Source organism: Strix uralensis, chromosome 7, assembly GCF_047716275.1.
Source record: "Strix uralensis isolate ZFMK-TIS-50842 chromosome 7, bStrUra1, whole genome shotgun sequence".
In the NCBI taxonomy this organism is placed as follows: Eukaryota; Metazoa; Chordata; class Aves; order Strigiformes; family Strigidae; genus Strix; species Strix uralensis.
Window position 1 is genome coordinate 34,340,608 of NC_133978.1, and position 20,151 is coordinate 34,360,758.

The following is a 20,151-nucleotide window of genomic DNA, read 5'->3' on the forward strand; positions in this document are numbered from 1 at the left end:
GATTCTCTTGGCAAATGACCCTGAAAAAAATCATATGGGGTTAGGGTGGAGGTTGGCTACAGGTGGGAGTCACCCATCTCCTGCTCTTGGCCCGATAGCTGTGCTAGGGACATTTGAAGTTTCTCCAGCAAAATGGCCAAAGAAGCTCCCACCAAGTGACATCAATGGAATTCTGTGAATTTGAGAGGATAAATTTTCTTTTCATCCTTTGGACTGCTGAAAAGTCTGCTTTTACTGCACTGAAAATGGTCAGAGCTATCACAGCATTTTACTCTGCATCTTTAATTATAGGTCAGAGTATTTCACCTTAAACAAGCATTTAGTAAAAGCAGAATAGGAAAACCAGGATTAATCCTCTTTCCACACAGAACAGAGCTACCTCTGCTTTCAAATGTGTTTTAAAAGAAAGTGGCCAGAACTGTATTGTAAAAATTTAATTTGGTAAGCATGTTCTGAAAACAGCTACCTAGATCAAGCAGCTACCTAGATCCAGGGCAGCTGCAGGAATGCCAGTGAATCCTGAGTGGGTGCAAGAGAGACCAGGATGTACATGAGCAGGTAGAGGAGAGCAGCTACTGGGAAATTTTTAATATTGAAACGAAGATTAACAGGGTTTTGAGGCTTTTGAGTTTGCATGTAGGTATCTAAATGGGACCAAAATACAATTTAGGTACTCAACTGCTTTTCTGAATCTGAGACTTGCTTATCAGAAATAAATCAAGAAACTCAGAAATAACCAAAGAATTCAGGAAAAGAACCTGAAGCTGGGAGAAAATGAAGATGTGGATACTTGTAATATAACAGTCTAAATTTTATATTTCTTCCTTTTCTACATTCCTTACCACTTCAGAGGACACAGTCTTGTTTTCTTCCTTTCCCTTTCTCTTCCTTTCTCTTTTTTTTTTTTTCTTTTTTCCCCTCTGAAGTCTTGCATATTGAACTCCAGAAAAGTGGCTATTTACATTCTGAGTCTGGTACTAATCCTGCCACAACAAGTTTGATTGTTTATTGGCCAAGCCATCAAGCTTAGTTTATGTAGAATCCATGAGATTAATTCTGTTTTAATACTATGATTAAAAACGAAGTTTAAATTGGCATCATTTATTACTAAAACAAAAAGCCTAAGTCAAGCTGGTTTTTTTAAGAAGAAGAGATGAAGTTTTATTTATAATGAATTCTCAGAAGTAGTACTAAGACCATTTTAGTTAGGAAACATTACAGTGATTAATGCATAGTTGTTTGCATTTTAATACTTGATTTATATATCAGATCTGTATTTGTGCACACTGTCAAACTTTATTCTGTTCTTGTCAAAATACTTATTACTGCTGACAGGTGTAACATGCTCACATTAATCCTTAATTCCTTGATTCAATTTTCTAATTGCTTTTTTGGCATGAGTTTGGAGCCATTTAGTCTTACGTGATCTATTTGTCTTATGGTATAATAATGCACTTTTAAAAATTGGATTCACCTACCTTAGAATGCTGAACAGAAAATATATATAGAAATTACTTAGTACTGAAAATCCAAAGTTTTATAGCACTTCTGTGAGACACCACTTCTTGGAATGCAGACAGAGCCAAAGCACTCTATACTTTTCTTCTTCCCATATTCACAGTATTAAATATTTTCACTGATAGATACGAGTTGATGCTAAAGTTTCAGTGTGTTTCCCCCAAAGAGATTCTGAACTCTTACAGCAGATCCATGAACAGCCCCTTAGTCATCGTGTTCTCCTCCTCACCTCTTCATGCCACTGCCTTCTGTTGCCCATCCTGCTCACCAAGTGACAGAATACACTTCCCAGCTGCTTCTTGGTCTGGACTCTTAAAGCTGCTCATTTATGTTATTCCTAAACAGCCAAATAACACAGTGCAAGATTTGCTGGGTTTTTCAATAATTAAATAAAAAAATAAACTGGTTTTGTTACCTTATTGTCATTATAAAGCAGATGTTCTAACTTAGAAAGAAATATTTTTAATGCAGTTATGAATATGACATACACTGACATATATTTTTATGCCACTAATGGTAGTGTTGTCATTTGTCCTTTGCATAGGAAAAAAAATCCAACCAAAATTTATTTCTTGTAGAAACAGATCAAGGGTGAACAAAGAATCCTCCCAAAGCTTACTAATTCCTCACAAACTCACCCAGGCAGCTGGACTTTGGCTAGGTCTTTGTAGGATTTTCAGAAAAAATTCAGGAGAATTGAGAACTTTTTCTCTGATAAAAATCTAGGACTCCAGGAAGATGACTTCTGATACTTCTTTTCTGTGAATAAATATATGACTACACATTTAAATTGTGGATAAAACCTTATGTCTCTGTCTTTTTTTTAAATTCTCTGTTTTATTCCCTACACTGTCCACTTATTTCTTCCTTCTACATCCACTGACTTACTCTTCTGACTGGCAATAATAAATGCTCTTTCACCCTTTTATTCCTTCATGGTTTTCTTCCCCTTCCTTTTTCACGTTCCCAACTGACATACCTCTTTCTGTCATGATGTGTATAAGAAAGGGAATATAAGAGTAAAAGGTTGTTAAATAAAGAAGTATTTGTTTATTTGGTCTTCCACTGATAAAGTTTTATTAACTCTGTGATTGTCATTTGTGCTTTTTGGCAAAAATGTAAGTCACTTTCTGTACAGCAGGAAAAAAAAAAAAAAGATAATTCTAGCAAGTAAATCATGGTATCTAAGTGCTTTGGGCAAACAAACATGTGCCTTATCTCTTCCAAAAAACCCGTGGAAAATACATGATAAATGGCACATTTCAGAGAACATGTTATGTCACTGTGAAATAACTTTGATTCATGGTTATGTATTTATCTTTAAACAACTGACAAACCTTAGGGTATCTAAATTATTATCATTTGCTCTATGCTTCCATGGTTTGTTGCTAGTGAATCTGAATGATGTGAGGCAAGATAAGACATCTGCTTCTTCAGTCATAATGTTCTATAAAGAACAAATAAGCACAAATACAAAATTCTTACTGTGTTTGATTTTTGGATTAAGTCCTCTGAAAAATATTTATGAGAAATAATTTCCTCCAATTGTGTTTTGAAAGGCATTAGTATAAACTTTGAACAGAAAAGGATGGGACCTGTTAAGTAAAGGTTTTATATTACACAGCAATAGAAAATATAATCAGTTTAATTTATAATAAAGTAATTATTCAACAAATTAAAAGGCATAGTGATAAATTTGTTCCTTTCAGTTTTGTGTCTGAATAAACATTTTAAAATTAAGATTTCATTTTATCTGCCTTTTCAAGTAGAAAGGAATCATGCTATTTGATTTGCCATTATGACAGATCAGGGAAGATGACTTAAATACTCCATTGCTCTCATTAGTAATGCCAACTATTTTAATCATAAATGCTGTATGTGGATTCAGGTGCTGTTGTTCTAGTGCATAGTGGAAGGCAGAACATGACACACCATGCAAAGGTATTTATTTGTAAAATCTGTTTATCATATTAGTGAATTCATGGGGGGTCACTGTCTAAGCACCTCCCCAGTTTATGGCACTCTGCTCATTGGACATGAAGAGCACGAGGTCTGTTCCGTTCACAGCTCCTGCTGCAGGAACTTGCCTAGAGCTGGAAAGTCTATTTTGCACAGAAGGTGCAGGAGCAGGGCCAATGCAGGGTGAAGCAGGAATCACACGATCAAAGTGAGATGAACTTAATTGGTGAGGAGCTGCCTCCCTGTCTGGATGGTTGGGGAAGAGAGATGTAGGTAGAAGTGTTGGAATGAAGAAACACATATTTAGGTCCCAGGGGAGGAGTGATAGGAGTGTGTGACAGTTGGGAAGTCTTATATTTTGACAACTGAAAGTGCAACGGGTAGGAGTGCAACAGGTAGGAGCAAATGAAAGCATGTAATAGTGGGAGAAGTAAGCAGAGAGGTCTACACCAGGCTGCTGTCAATGTTATGTTATGTTATATTATATTATTATATTATTCTATGCCTACACTTGTCTGATTAAATTTAAACAGCCCAGAGCACAGACTAGCTGATAATCTGAACGATCCCATGAAGAATCCTTTCTATGTTAAATGTTAAGATCAGAATGATTACCATTATTTTTGGTTTTTTACATTGTCCTTGAACATATGTAAATCAAAGAAACCTTAGTAAGAAAACTTTACCACACCATTTCTTTTCCAATCCACTTGTACTACTTTGTGCATGTGCAATCAATGCTGCTAATATTAGCAAAGTTCTTATTCTGTTTTCCCCCTTTTCTGCATTGCTTTTAGTATAAAATCATATAATCCAGTGATGCCTGACTGAATGTTTTACTGATAATAGATCCATGGAAGTCGACAGATATACACCAGTTTATACGTGTTCAGAATCTGTTCTCTTCATCTGTTCCTTTGGCGTATATTGAACCAATGCATTACAAGAAATTATTATTAAATGCTACAAATCCAGTACATTCAGATTAGAAAATATTTCTTATGTTGGTTTTTAAAAAGTTATTGTTTTTAGCTGAAGCTTTTGGGGTTTTACTTTCTTGTTTCATCATTTGGTAAGGTTTTAGTGAATATAAGTTGCCATTCATTATGTCATGGCAACTTTAAATTAGGTGACATCCCTCAGCCAAGTTATTTCAATGCTATCATCTCAAATGAATTTACAGAAATGCCTATCAAATATGACCATGAAGTATAAAATAAGTATTTTTATTGATTGTTCAATTTATTGCTGTATTCTCTGTTTCCTTATCTTCACTGAGCAGTAATAAATGTTGGTTACTTGGAGGTAGAAAAATACAAAATTATAATTGTTTTACATGATGTAAGCATCTTTGTTTTCTTTATATCTAGTACTTTGCAGTGTATTTGACTTGGCTAAACTTTCATTTTTCTTAGTACACTTGAATTAGTTGACGTTTATATATACATTGCATTTTGCATGTAAAGGGAAAGTTTTATGGCTTTGAATTTTGAATCAAAACATCAAACTCATATTTTACCTTGGAACAGGACAGGCATTCTAAAAATTTGCAAACAAAAAAAACCCCAACCAAATGCTTATGCTGATTTTGACCTAGTGTTTTTAGAAATATCTTTAGTGCTTGACTAAATGTTCAAGCTCTCCAAAGAGAAATGCCTATCTCTTAGTGAGCACAAAACATGGAAACATGTAAATATGGAAATATTGTAAATTGTCATATTGGAAACTTATTATTCTATGGCTTTGTAGACTGCTTTGCTTTTTTCCAGCTCATAGTGTCCTCAGTCCTGGTAACTTGAGAACAATATGGCAGCAACCATTTAGTCGAAAGCTAACTGCAAATGAAAAGATCTGTATAGCTAATAAGAGAGAGATGCTTGGTAACAGCACATACCTCCTGCCAGCAAAAACACCATTATCATAGCTTTATAGAAGACAAAGTAAGATGATAATCACACAGACAACATTTTCAGAGAGTTTCTAAGTTTATATAAATATAGTAACACTGCACCTGTTTTCTGCACACGCAAAAAAAAATCAGGAAGGTCCTGCCTCAAAGAAATCATTTGCTTACCAGGACAGACACAGAGAAGGCAGTCTTACAGGTCTGGGAAACTCAAGAGGGATTTGCTATCTTATATATCTGCATATAATAGAGATTTGCTCTCATTTTATGGTTTTGGCATTAGGATAGCTAGGTAATGGATGCTGTTGAAGCACAATTCTTTCACATGTGTACTTCTTATTAGAATAGGGGAAATTCTGGTACTCTCAGATACAAGTGTGTATACCAAAAGATTTTGGCATTTTCTAAGCTTTAAGAAGTTGTTACCACTAAATTTAGGGAGCTATAAAATTAAGTGTATTTTTGTTCTCTTTATGATCATTTCATTTTTTCTGTTTGGTTAGGTTTGCAGTGTGGGCTGTTAAAGCCCGTTTTTAAGTCAATTAACATGGGTAGGACAATCTGTTTAAATCCAAAGAACTACCTGGGAAAAATATCTTCCTATTGTTACAGTGACCTTAAAATAAATTAAAGATGTACAAGTAAAAATGTAGTGAAAATCTCAGATGTTACATAGGTATTTCCCTTTTTCAGGGTGCTCCTAAACCGATTGCCATTGAGCCATGTTCAGGCAACAGAGCCGCAGTCCTCACAGTATTTTTATGTCTGCCCAGAGGATCATCAGGAGTCCCACCCCCTGGTCAGTCAGGTAAGGCTTGTGTTGGTGAATGTCCTGTCTGTCCTTGTTCAACAGAGTCTACTTGGGCAAATGCACCCACACAGATCTCAAAGAATGGCACAGCAGATGAATACAAGGGGCTACTCGTGAAGATGATGTTAAGTTTAGGGCCAATGTTTAATGAGGAATTTTTGTTTGGGATTTGATGTGGTATTCCAAATAAAAAGGCCCAGTGATCAAACTAGGCTGGTGTACAATATCTCATTAGGACTTCCTGAAACAATACGTGTGCATACCGATACACTTCAACATTGTCTTTCAGGGAAAAAAAAAGTTCTGTGGTTTCAGTTCAAGTTGCTATAAATGAGGCTATATAGGGGATACCAGTGAGTATTCTCAGTTCAAGTTGATGTTTAGTGCACTAACTTCTAGTTAAGTTCCTTTGCACCATGAATCCCAATGCTGTGCTCGCCAAGATTCAATTAAAATTTCCCAGAATGCCATTTGGCTGAAACCTGGGACTGTGTGAGTGAATGCTTCACTAGGAAGGTGTTCACTTTGGAAATGGTCCAGCTCATTGTAAAGCAGCATTTGCATTATCTGGAAGCACTAGTGGCAATCTCCCTTATCTGATCTGTGCTAGATCATTGTACATAATCATTACAGTCATCCTTATAAAATACTTCTTAAATAGGAGGTACCTAAATACACATTTTAAATCCTTTAAGTAACTGCCTACATTGATATGATAGAAAATGGTCCTGACAACAAAGTTTAGAGAGTACTGTGGCACTGCACAGGTGACCAGTTTACTATTTCAGAATTCACTGGAGCTGTTGCCAAAATGAACACCTTTGTAATGAACAGTAAGCTGCATGGTATGTGACCAAAAGGCTCCTGTAAACCAGAAAATATGCTTTAAGGCTAACTTTTATCATTAAGAGCCAAAAAGATATACTTTTAACCTTCAAAAATCCATTTAAGAGATTAAAAAGTATTGAGTAATGATGATGAGGGCAAACTCAGTCGACTTATGTTAGAAATAAGCTCAGCAGAGTGTTCTTTCTTCTTTTGACCTGATGACTATCTGTTACTTATTTGGGTTTCTTAGTTCATTTTGGTGGGGGAGAGGGCTTTGGTCCCCCCCTCCATTCCACCACCCACCACCCCCCCCCCCCCGCCAAGTTCTGAGATGAGGATTTAGTTCTTAAAATGCTGTTTATGGCTTGGAATATAATTTCTGGAAGTGCTATGAAAATATAAGTGTTACTGATGCTTTGTCAAATACATTTGCTGGAAGAAGTATATAAATGTAAGTGCTCTGAAGAGAGCAATGAGGGAGGAAGGATGTTTAGCGTATTCCCTGTTCATGTTTTAAGGAAATGAAAAAGAAAAGAAGGTGTTTATGGTCTTACAACAAGGAAAAACATTATGAAAGGAAATTAAAAGTAATTGTTGAAATTGGAGCTTAAAATGTTTTTTTCTGTTGTTTTTCAAATTTACCTATGATGTGCATCTCAGCAGTAAAAATATATTTATCTAGTTACTTCATAATCAGCTTCTCTTTACTATATACAGGTTTTTTAAAAGTAATTGTGGTTTGTTGTGTGTAAAACGTCATGGGAATAGGCTTTTTGAAACAGGAGTTGGGTTCAACAGCACAGCAGATGTGTCATTTTGAATGTTTCTCAATCTATGCAAGAATATACCTCTTTTTAACATGTGTTATGTCCTCCTGTTCTGCTCTGTCTTCTTATTACTTTGTCTTCCAACAGCTTTGCAGGCATATATTTCAAATGCTATTCCGCCATTTATTATTATGGTCTTTGTCAGCCATTTGGTATTTAAAAATATGTACAGTTTTTAGTCCCACAACTTTCAGTTCGTTCAGGGTCAAAAGCAAATAGAAATACTTGAGGTGTGCAACCATGCCAATTCAACCATTAGATTATGTTAGATTATATTGCTATAATCGTTTTTTCTTGTGTGTAATGAATTTTGGTACTCATGGCCTGTTTTCACTGTATGTAACCATGCATAGTCTAGGCAGAAGCTATTATGCAAGTTTCTTGGCATACCTGTAGCTCTACTAATTCACTTCATTCCTGTCCTGCAGCACTACCTGCTGCTTTCTTCCTGGGTTTCCTGGGAGCAGATGCTGTGGACTGTGCCAAGTTATTTGAAATGATGTGGAAGCTTTGTGCAGCAGACATATGTTTGCTATGCAGTTGGTTTCCATTATGACCTAAGCTAGGTTAAAACAATGATATTTAGGTGGATGGTAGTAGTGTGTTCAGTAATTATGTCTTGCCAAGTAATTTTAGAATTCTCTATTACTTGCATATAACCATTTTCAAGCTCATTGGGATCATTCTAGGATAAAACTGATAGTGTGTCAAACATTTGTTTAAATGGTAAGTCAATGATGCTGAGTCTCAGTTCACAATGAGAGACAGTGGGTTTCATTTCTCATATGCCTGTCTGAAATATGGGAAGGAAATGCCTGTACTGTTCTGCACTGCATTTTCTCCAAAATCAGAAAAGCTAATTCTTTCCACAAATAACTAGTCCACGCTCTACTGGAGTTGTTAGAGTTGAATTCCTATGTTTTTAAGACCTGAATTTGATCAAACATGAGTTTTACTTGTTTCCAAGGTTTACATTAACATATGTTTTGTTGAAAAGTGTCCCTGAATATTAAAAAACCCCAGCAAATTAATGTAAAGGTTACTCTTTCTGCAGCATATGTTCTATACTTCACCTTTATCAGCAGCTGGAAGAAAATTTGAATCTGCAGATGGTGGGCTTTGGCCAAAGGCTATGCAAGGCAAAAACTTCACTAGGAGAGACCATATGTCCCAGTGGAGATCTGAGTGCTCTCTACTTCCTGCAGAAAATACTCAGAACTATACAGACTTCCGACAGCACTGTTTAGTTCTAAATGCTAATACTATATGTATACAAATAACAGCTAGGTTGACACAATTAAACTGCTTAAAATTAGTATGTGGTTTAAGGTAGGTTTTATACAGATTGGTCATGTAGGCTCAGTGAAATGTTGATCAAAATGAATTTGTTGCAAAAAACCACTATACATTGTGACTTATGCTTTAAAAAGGGACTTTTTCAATGATGGAATGATTTGTAGGAATAAACATCCTGAAAATTGGGTAAGTCAATAAGTGTTACCATTGTATTAGGCTAGGTATAGCACACTAAACATTACATTTTCTTTTAGGTGTAATCTTTGAAGAGAATCCTAACAATTTGATTATACTTCTCTAGAGTAACAGCTGTTTTTAAATGAAATTTTGCTTGGATTAAGGCAGAAATTAGAACCAAAATATAAATTAGAATGATCAATGAAAAACATTAAAGAAGTTTAGCAGTGATAAAACCTAAATTTCTCAATTTTGGATTGACTGATAGAACATGTGATTTCCTCATTCTTCAGTTTGTCTCATTGACTGCATTGTACCTGAGTAATCAGATCAAAATTCAAAGGTTCAAAAAAAATAGCAATTCTCTGTACAATTCATGTGTGTATCAATATGCATACATCAATGCATGTGCATATCGGAAAAATCACTTATTCAAACACTTGTGGACAGATTATAACATACAATGCATATACATGTCTGACAGATTTTATGACACATTGGAAGCTAGGGATCATCTATCATTGCTGTAGTGTCTGACCCCATGCTTTAAATAGCTTAAACTCTTAATATCAAAGGAGATCTAATAATGAGAGCAGCTGCAACCAGATCTCTAGAAAGAACTAAATTATACATCTCAAAGGGTATTGAACAAACAAGCTAGACCCACACAGAAAAAAAAAAAAAAAAAAAAAACCAACAAACAAAAAAAACCAAACCACCAAGATGAACAAGAGGATAATATATAAATTACTTAATGCAGAAAAGGTTGCCAATGAATTACCAGCAGTGGAAAGACCAAGAATAACTCCTTCAAGGTCTTCATACAGCTCTGGTGATATATTGGACGATACAGAAAGAATAGCTTGGTAGTGTGATAAATTCTGTTAAAAGAACTGTGGTCATGTCATCATTATTATTAAAGCCAACTAAAACCCACACTTTGATGTACTGAGGTTTTGTACAATAAGTTTATAAAATTCTATGTTTGTATCATTCTTGGATAAGACCAGTAAATTCTTTAAGACAAAGAGAAATGAGAAGATTAGAGAAAGGGATGTAATTTGTAAATTATTTACAGGTTATATTACTTTCACACAGCAAAATTTCCTTATCCACCAGGCAGGTAAAAGCATAGGAGCACCCAGTAATGGTGCTTTCCTATTCAGACAGTGAACTGAATGGTGTCTGAAGGTTTGCCTATATGACTGTCTCTCTATTAAACCATAGAGGACATCTAACATCTAGATGGCTATGACTAGGTGAGGTGAATCTAACTTAAGTTAAAAATAATACTTGGAAATAAAAATAAATAAATAAAATATAGTAATTAATAGAGCGACTTCAGTGGAAATAATTTTGCAGCGGAAGTTGTGGCATGTCCATCCTGGAAGACTGCATGTGATACTCTGTTGCTATAAATATATATGAAGATAGCAAAATTTCATGTTCGGCATGCCTCTCCAACAGTACTGTCTGAAAGTTACTCTCTGATATCCTTGAATCAAACCAGAATTTCATGTAACTCTGGCCACACTAACTGTGGCGTTCAATCCTACTTAATCAGCAAGCTACGGTAGGATCACAGAATCAATAAAATTACCATGCCATCTGCCTTCCCTGTACTCACCATCATAATGAATAACGACTCATTAAGTGTTCTACAAGACAATTAGCTCTGGATGGGGGTTTTCACTAACAAGGCTTTCTTGGTTCTTTTTCTAATTTTCTCTGATAAAAATAAAAAAAAAAAAGGTAATACATATCATGAGAGGCACATTAATATAAATATGAAATAATGAATAGTTTTTGTGGAGTATTATATTTAATGATATTGCTCAATTGTTCTGACCCTTGGAAACAAAACCATAGGTTAGGGATTTCCATATGGGGAACGGATTCCTCTCTGTACTTATCTCAGTATGCAGTGAAATAGCAGTTGCAGACACACACCAGGGGCGAGTAAGTCCCATGAATTGCTACCTGCTACAAACACATTCCTTGCTCAGTCCTTCATACTTGCAAAATAATCCAGTATAAAGTCAGTAGGACTACAAGGATGAGTAAAGATTTTCTTGTGGAAAAATGTTAAAAATGTTGATGAATATATACTGTAATTAAGACGTATAGAAGATGGTTACTGTGAGCGCATATATTACGTGTCTGTGTTGAATCTCCTATGGACTTTTCTCATGCTGGAGGGTATTTACAGATACTAAAGGAGTGAAAATGCAAGATGAATTAATGAAAAAGTTACTAACAGACTATAAATTGAATTGTACAGTAGAATAAAATTACATGTAAACAGGGAAAGCATTTTAAAAACACTGAACAAAACCAACTTTATAATTCCCCTAGAAGGGGGACACCCCCTCTGTCATAAATAACAAGATTTCTCCTATGAAATATTGAAAAAAAATCTCAATTCTATTAATCTTCTCTGAAGTGCCAACATCCAACTGGAAATAAGTCAACCCATGTATTACAACAAAACAGTGTGTCTAGAACTTGTGTGAAAATACAGCGGTGAGTCAGGCATTTTATCTGAGCTGAAACCAAAGTAGTGTTTACAGTGCCATATAATTCACCATTCCTAGGAAAAAACTGTCTCCAGAAAATATTATACATCTGCATTATATGAATGATGCTTCTATGATGGAAATCACAGTGACAATTCACGTAGCTCAGTTTGCGAAGGTGAATGGCTGTATTCATTTGACCAGAAGCTCTGCAGATAAGGTGAATTATTTTAAAAGACTCAGTGAGGAAAATAATTTTTTGAAAGTTTACCTTTACTGTTTAGACTGTGTGAAGACTGAGTTTAATCTGTCTCTCTCTAACCTAAGGCATGACTAGAGCATTTTGTATAGAAATGTAATTTTGGTAATTGCATTAAGAGATACTCCATATTAGTTACCAATATGCTGCCAGTTAAATACTCAAGAAATAGAAAAAGTTAAAATTATGTGATAAAATCAAAATGGTCTTTGTAAGAGTTTAACAACTATAACTAAAACTAAAATCCTAATTAATATATTAAACAGTAACTTCATCTTATTGACACAGAGCCTGGTTTGTCAAGTACCATGGTCTCAAAAGAAGTAAAATCTGGAGTTCTTTTTCGTTAAGTGGAGATGTTTAGCAGAATAGCTCTTTAAGACTTGGCGGAAACTGAAATCATCTATTCTGAAGATCATTTTACTGAAGGAGTTGCTTGCTTTTAAATAGTAAAGCCTATTTTTGGAGTGACTATTTTCTGCTTAATTCCATTCTTCTGCACTGCATCAAATGAGGGAGCAGACTGTGTTTATAGTATTGACACTGTGAAAAGAACACAGCAGTAAGTAGCAGATGGTGGTGATGATTACTTAAAAAATATTTATGGCAATAGCAAAAACAAAGTAGATAATAAGACCCAGTAACCACCACCACCTCTCCTCCAGCCCAAACCCAAAGCAATTATTTTTGCAGCCTGCAAGGTAAAGTCTACCCGAAAAGCACTGAGGTTCTTAGCATAGTAACCTTTGTAAGTAATGAAGAATGAGGTGGGTATTGATTTTGTCTGGTCTTTTAAAGCATTTTCGGTGGTTCTGTTATGAATTAGTTTTTACATCATTCTATCCATAGAACCTTCCTTTATATTCTGAAGAATTTATCTGAAAAGGATGTACATGCAGTATAATGTTAGCAACGTGTCTTCCACAAATCTTGGCAAAAGTAAGTTATTGATTGGACAGTAAAAACTGCATATGTAGACCTATCAGCTGAAAAACAAAAAAAAAAAAAAAAAAAAGGAAGAAAAGAAAAAAATGAGAACAGAGGAGGTAGAGATGGTTGTTTTACAACTTTATTGTGGATTTCCTGCCCTAGAGGGACTGAATAAAATGAGACATATTAATAAAAACTGCTAAATACCATGAACGTTTCTTTGACAACTAGTTATTTCAAACCAAAACTGTCACTCTTCATCCAGAGTATTAGACATAGGCTTTTTTTTTTTTTTTCTTTTGGGGGCTTTTGCAGCTTTAATTGCATAAAGGGAACTGAAAGAATGTCTGACAAAGCTGTAAAAGCTCTGTACACTATGAAATATAAGTACAGTCATGTACATATCCTCCATGTTCATGGAGGTTGGCTGAGCCATTTTCAAGTTGCATCCAGATAGCAGTTTGGTGATTTCCTCTCCCCACTCATCATGGGGAATAGAGAGGCAATGATGGATGCTCATAATCCTAAGCTTCTGGCTGTGAACAGATGCACTACAACCCAAACCTTCAAAATGAAGGCTCTAACCTGGAAGGAAATATCATCCTTCAACCTTACCTGCCTGCTGACCATCAACTGAAGTACTCAGGGGTTATCCTATATTTAGCGTGATATCTATCACACACAGTGTTTTAACACGGCAATTATATCTCTTTACCACCTTCATTTTGTCAGGCTAAGGCAAATGAGGTCTGCTTTAAAAATGTTCTTCACTTTTCTGAACACCTTAGTAGCACTGTCCCAGTTTCAGCTTCGGTTCAGATTTTTTTACCTTGCATGGCCAGGTTGTACTCAGAGTGCCATGTGAAGTCCCATCTGGCATTGCCCGATGGCAGTAACATTTCATTGCTGTATCCCATTTAACTTCTACTTTTCTGAAACAATTTTTCACCCATTCCAACTTGGTATTTCTATAGCCAACTTCTTTCATCCCTGCCCTTCCTCTCTTCCTCAAAGAGTGAACTATTAGTGTATAAGTTTCTGCTTGTTCCCAAAAGACATGGCTCTGAATTTTGCACTGTTGAATCTGAGTACATTTATATTCTTCAAGTTCGTGAGGTTACACATCTCTTTCTGGATTATATTCTGCTTCTTCTCTGTACTGATGATACATAACAGTGTTTGTTGTGATTCAATTTCAGCAACATACTCCTACTTTTATGACAGGCTCTTTAATAAAAATATTTTAAAAGCCTGGTCAAAAGATTGTTTCTTGTTGCCATGCTATTCCTTCAGCAGCCTTCTTCCTTTTCAAAACTACTCTTTGTTTTGTCTCCTTCATGCAATTGTCCACTCTCCATAAATCCTGTACTAATCTCCCATCTCTTTTTTTGTCTGTTGATAATTTCCCACAGTATAAGATTTCAGAAATCTAGAAAATCTGCTGTGTGTTCTTACCCAGAAAATCAGTTAGCTTATTGTAGAAAACTATCAGGTTGGTATGGCACAGTCTTTCATGAAATGTTGATGCATTTTGACCGATTTTCCATTTACCTGCCTTTAATTATTCTTTCTTGCCAAGTATCATATAGCTGAGTCTGATTAATAGATCAGTAAAGGACTAAATAAGTTTTTTTTCTTGAAACTAGACAATTTTTAATATGAAAAAAACAGCACTTACAGTTCTCAATTTGTATGCCACTGCATTTGACATGACAGATTATGAAATTTCCCTGTTACCAGCTTTTGTTTTCTTGTATTCTTACAGAACTTCTGTTCTGATTATCCTAATGTCAATGCATAAAACTTCTATTGTTTCTACTGCCATATTCTCATTCCATTATCCATATTGATGGTACCTTCTTTGATAAACATTATCTCCCTCCTTGAAAACCATCAAATAATTCACTCCTGGGACAATATCTAGAAAATACTTGATCTCTGCCTCATTCTTTCTACATAATGACTCCTTTTTTTTGTCTCTATTTATACAGTGAAAATCTTTAGATGCTTGTTTTAATAAACCTTTGCAAAGTCTAACTCAGCTTGACTTTTGGCAATTCTTATTTCACTCTTACATTTCTTTACCTCTAAAAAAGTCTTTTTTGTTGCTTGATGCTTTTTATGCATTTTCATAGGTTTTCTGAATTTAAAAAATATGCATAACTTCCTTCCTTTAGAAGTTCATTGGCTTCCATATAGCATAGTTATAATGTATTTGTTGGAAGTCAGGAAAGAGTCAAAACTTTTTCTTGATGAATATATTGCAGGTTAGCAGTAACCTTGTGCAAAGTGCTTTGCTGTTGATGTAGAAAAGGACAGACAGCAGTGATCTGTCCCTTAGAGGGTCTGGGCAAGATCTGTGGTAGCCAGGACCTTGTGCTCCCTACCTTGTCAAATGGCAGGGAGAGCCTTAGATCCCACAATGAGCTCCATGTGGAGGGGTGGGGAACTGCTGTCCCTCTATATTTTGGCCCCTTTCTACTCACAGCTCTAATTTCCTCACCATAATCACTTCTTTTAAACAAAGTGGTAGTTTACAGAGCTTGGTCTTACTTTCTTTTTTTAGGCTGTGAAGTCCTATACTTATATTACTGGATGTGATTTTTTTTCTTTTTGTGTATTCTGTGATGAGGAGGGCACAGGATAATTAGGGTTTGGAAAGTCGAGTAAAATTGGTAGGATGTACAAAGAAAAGTAATTCATGAAAAGGAAGAAGAAAATGTTCTGTAAAGTTAGGTCTTCAGATTTGATTGTCTGCCAGGCAGACCCTTAGGCACTCTACAAGGCTAAGATTTCCATAGTTGAAAGAAATTGTAGTGTGCTTTTCTTTTGGCATGAACTATACAGATATCAACAAAGAAAAGAAAAACAAACAAACAAACAAGCCAACCAACCAAACCAAACCAAAACCCAAAAAACCCAAAAAGTCATAAAGGCAGCTAAGAAATGTGTGAAGTTCTCACCTGAGAATTTTGCTGTTATATGATACTTAAGTGATTTTTAATAGAAATCTCATGGAAGAAAGAAATCTTTCACTAGTATTATTTTATTTTACACAAATGGAAACATTGGTGATCAGCTAATGCTATTAAGCAGTGTTTTGCTGTAGCCTCTTGATATTGACACAAAGCCCCAGTGTTTCTTACATGGAAAATAGGCAGTAATAGGGGCTGTTTTGTCTGCATTCAGCCCATGTGAATATACAGCATTACCTAACAGAGCATCTTATTTGGCCATGTTCCTCCTGAAAACCAAGCAGATGATTTTAATTTTGTACTGTTAAACTTTGAGGATTCAACAGATGTCTAGTTAGTGTTGCAAAATTAGGTAAAGTGAACAAATCCCTGTGCAAGTGACACACCAGATACTAAGTATCCTTCCTATTTGAAATTGCTGGTCTGGTTTTATATTGTCAACACATACTAGGTGGAGCAGATGGCTTTCAGTTAAATTAGAACCATAAACCTTTCAAAGATAAATTTATATATGATTTAAATATTTCAGCAGTGATCCCATCACCTATTTCTCCTTCCTCTAACTTTGAATTCCTTGAAAAGAAGCACCTTTTTTTGTCAACAGAAGTCAGATCTGTTCAAATATACCACTAGAAGGAGTTACATTGAGACCTGTCCTGATTCTTAGTCATACCATCATGGAAAGTTTCATTCATCACTGGAATAATGCAACTGCCCATAGTCTACCTTTCCACATTTATTTTATCACACTCTTGGGGTAAGATGCTTCTACTGTCTATTTTTGGGATAAAGCTATCCAAAATTATACAGAGACCAATCAGATTTATCATTCTGTGGCATTTGATGGCATCCATCTGTTTATTTACAAAACCGTTAAAGACTTATTGGGTTACTAGACTACAGAGGAAACAAATTGAGTTATCATCTATAGTTAAATTCAGTCCTTGCATCTGCTGTCTTTTCAGCCTGTATGGTGTTTTCTGAAATTACACTGGCTTGCAGACCCAGGTTTCAGGAATACATTTACTTCACAGCCTTTTTATGCCATTTCAAGTGAATTTCTAATGCATGAGCAATTTGTGGTTCAGGAAAATGTTGACAGAAGGATGTCAGGGCTTTCTGTTGTTGCAATTTTAAAAGCATGATAGAGACAGTTCTTACTTAAAAGTAGCTCTTAAAAGTTTGGAGGTGCTCAATTTCTAGAATCGTTTCATCCAACTTTTTACAATCAATATTGTGCAACTATTGTACAAGGCTAAGTTTAAAGCTTATGGACAAACAAATTAATATCACTATCATTATTATTATTAAGTATAAAACACATAACATGAAGGATGGGAGATGAACTACTCTCTGTGCTCTATATATTCAATTGCTATTGTAAGTACAAAAGAAAAGACATAAGGTTTAAAGTTCAAAACTTTCTGCTAATAAAATTGAATAGCAGAATGAGGAAATACATCTTAATGGGATATTTTCATCCTTGTAGTAATAGTGAGTTTGTAACAGTGAACTCAGTTATTGCCTGCATCCTTTCTGGTTGTGGATTAACTGTTCCTTAACTATGAAATCACTAGAAATGTCCCTCTGAAGGAGCTAGTTTGGATCCACCGAACATATTAACTCAAACCACCCACAGATAGCTGAGAACTCAGGGTTGGTGTTAATTAGCTAACGGTTGTTAGAGAAGAGATGTTGCTTGTTATGACATCTTTCTTTACCGTGACAACTTCTCAACTTCTCTTATTTGTGTGCCTTGGATACTTCTGCTTCATAATTCTGGAACTGAGAGATATAGAGAATATAGTTCAGAGACAACTACATGTCAGGCCTTGACCTGTAGGGATATATATAGTAGATCCAGGTCAGTACCGCAGGCTGAATTTTGCATCTCTCTGCACTATCCTTTTAACGTCTAGATATGGCACTGTGCCTACACATACAACCAGCTAAACGGTGCATCCAAATTACTAAGTCTTTGTGGAACATGAAATGGGGAACAGTGTAGAAACCACCAAATGCTGCTTTTTGGAATGAGTTTGAGCCTAGCAAGGCTGCCAGAACTCGTACACTCTGGTGAATCATACCTGACTGCAGAGCTGCTCAAGAATTTCTGCAGGATGCACCACTATCTGGAGTACTTGTACTAGATGGATGGGCTTCTCTAATATCAGGACTATGCCTGCCTGCCATTACCCAGGTTAAAAAAAAAATAAGAAAAGAAAAGTTGGAAGATGATTTTCCTGCTCTTCCTTACAAAATGCAGCAAAGATAAAAGTCTTCAGAAACAACGAGAAAGGATAAGTTCAGGCATACAGAATTAGCAGGTCCATAAATGAAAACAGGCTGTTTTAAAGATTGTTTTTTTAAAAAATCGAAACAAAAATCCAAGGATAAATCAAATGCATAAAAAATGAACATAAGGAAAATATAAAATGAGATGAAGCTAGGTTTCTGTAAATATTATTGCACCTGGCAAGTAAGTCACACACCAAAATGCATATATTTTTTGTACTGAAGATGATGAGCTTGAAAATGAATGAGCGCTAGTTCATATGGAAAAATGGCAGACAAAATAATGCATGCAAAAGAGGGACATTTTAAAGTAGTGCTTGTATGTGAATCACTTTTTAAAGAATCCCTTTTTATAAACCTGACCTTTCTAAAATTCTTGTACCTGAAAAATGTTACTATTAAGTGAATTTTTCAAATTGCTAAACATGAAGCATGAATCTGAACAGTAGCAGAAAAAGACCTTGTCACTTTCAGTCTTTCATTTCAATACAGTTGTCTTAAATGATCAAAACATGCTAGGGTGTAAATGAAAGATTACAAAGAAAGCTACAATGGCAAACTATATTTAGGGTTGAGAGTGACTCAATGTGACAGAATCACGGAAAATTTAGAATGACAATGTATTTGCCCTTTTCACCCATTCTGTGCTTAATTCCTACTATTTTTATATATATTTATTACTTATCATTCAGGATTCAATGATACACAGTCTTGAGTATCTTCTGTGAAGTACTCGGTGTCCTCAGCTTGCTTTGAGTGCAACTGACTGTAAGTGGGAGTTAAAATATCTAATGCTTTGCCATAGGTCAAACCCAGTAAGGAAGTATACTTGGATGTCGGTGATCAAAGGGTTACCTTCCTTATCCTTGTCCTCTGACAGTGATATACCAGTATGATACCCATAACTGCAGTTCAAGGCTTCAGACTTGTCCCTGGTAGCATCATTCAGGGCACTTTTCCATGTACATAACTGCTTCAAGCTTGTGCTACCTTTTCCCCCTCAATCCTTTCCCTTCCTATGTATTTGCAGCAGTATCTGCCTCTCGCTCCTTTAGTTCAAATTCAGACAACAGTGAGTTTGGCAGAACTTGCTCTGTAGTGAAATGGTTTCACTGACTAGAGGTAAGCATGGAAGTTTTAGATGGATGACTATAGTTAATCATATCAAAAAGGAGGGAAAGACTTGCTGGGACTTGCACCTACTGGAACTTGTATCCAAAGTAGACTTTAGTCCTTGCTCTATTACTGGTTCCCCATGTGTTTGTGGATGAATGGTGTTTCTCTATGCTCTTTGTAAAATGGGAATACTACTTTGTGAGGATGTTGTGGAAATAAATTAATGTTTTAAGATATTCTCAGATTCATTGTTGTAAGTGTAATAGAATGGTTTAGTGCATAATGTCATTCATTAATTTCCAGATCCCTGCATTGCCTCAGCAGGAAAGTTTGAGTCAAGGGTAGAGTTAAGAACTCTTCTTCAGTATTTGTGGATGAATTTTCAGATTGGTATCTCAATATATAAGATACTCTGCTGTTTTGGGCTTGTTTTTTTTATTTTTTTTTCCAGGGAAGTGCAGATTAATCCATTATTCTTCCTGTAGATAAGTGATTCCTGTCAAATATACTCATGCAGGAATCTTTGTCCACAATAGAGAAATACTGATTAGTCATCATGAGGGAAAATAGATAAAGAATCTTAGATAGCACATTGGAACTGAGAGTACACAATGAAGTTTTTGTAGAGATATTTTGGTTATCTGAAAATGTATCAATATGCAAAAGCATCACAAGTTTCACTACAAACTATTAGAGCATAACACATTACATTCAAGAAGAGACTACATCATTTCCTGA

At 35.5% G+C, this 20,151-nt stretch overlaps 1 protein-coding gene across 3 annotated transcripts in view; it reads left to right on the top strand.

The window, feature by feature from the left end:
• The window catches only part of ATRNL1 (attractin like 1), a 576,314-nt gene that overhangs the window by 458,803 nt on the left and 97,360 nt on the right, over positions 1-20,151 (top strand). For all 3 annotated transcript variants that reach the window (XM_074875364.1, XM_074875362.1, XM_074875365.1), the window contains one exon: positions 6,077-6,191. In XM_074875364.1, coding sequence (XP_074731465.1) covers positions 6,077-6,191 — 115 coding nt within the window. The remainder of the gene's footprint in view (positions 1-6,076; positions 6,192-20,151) is intronic.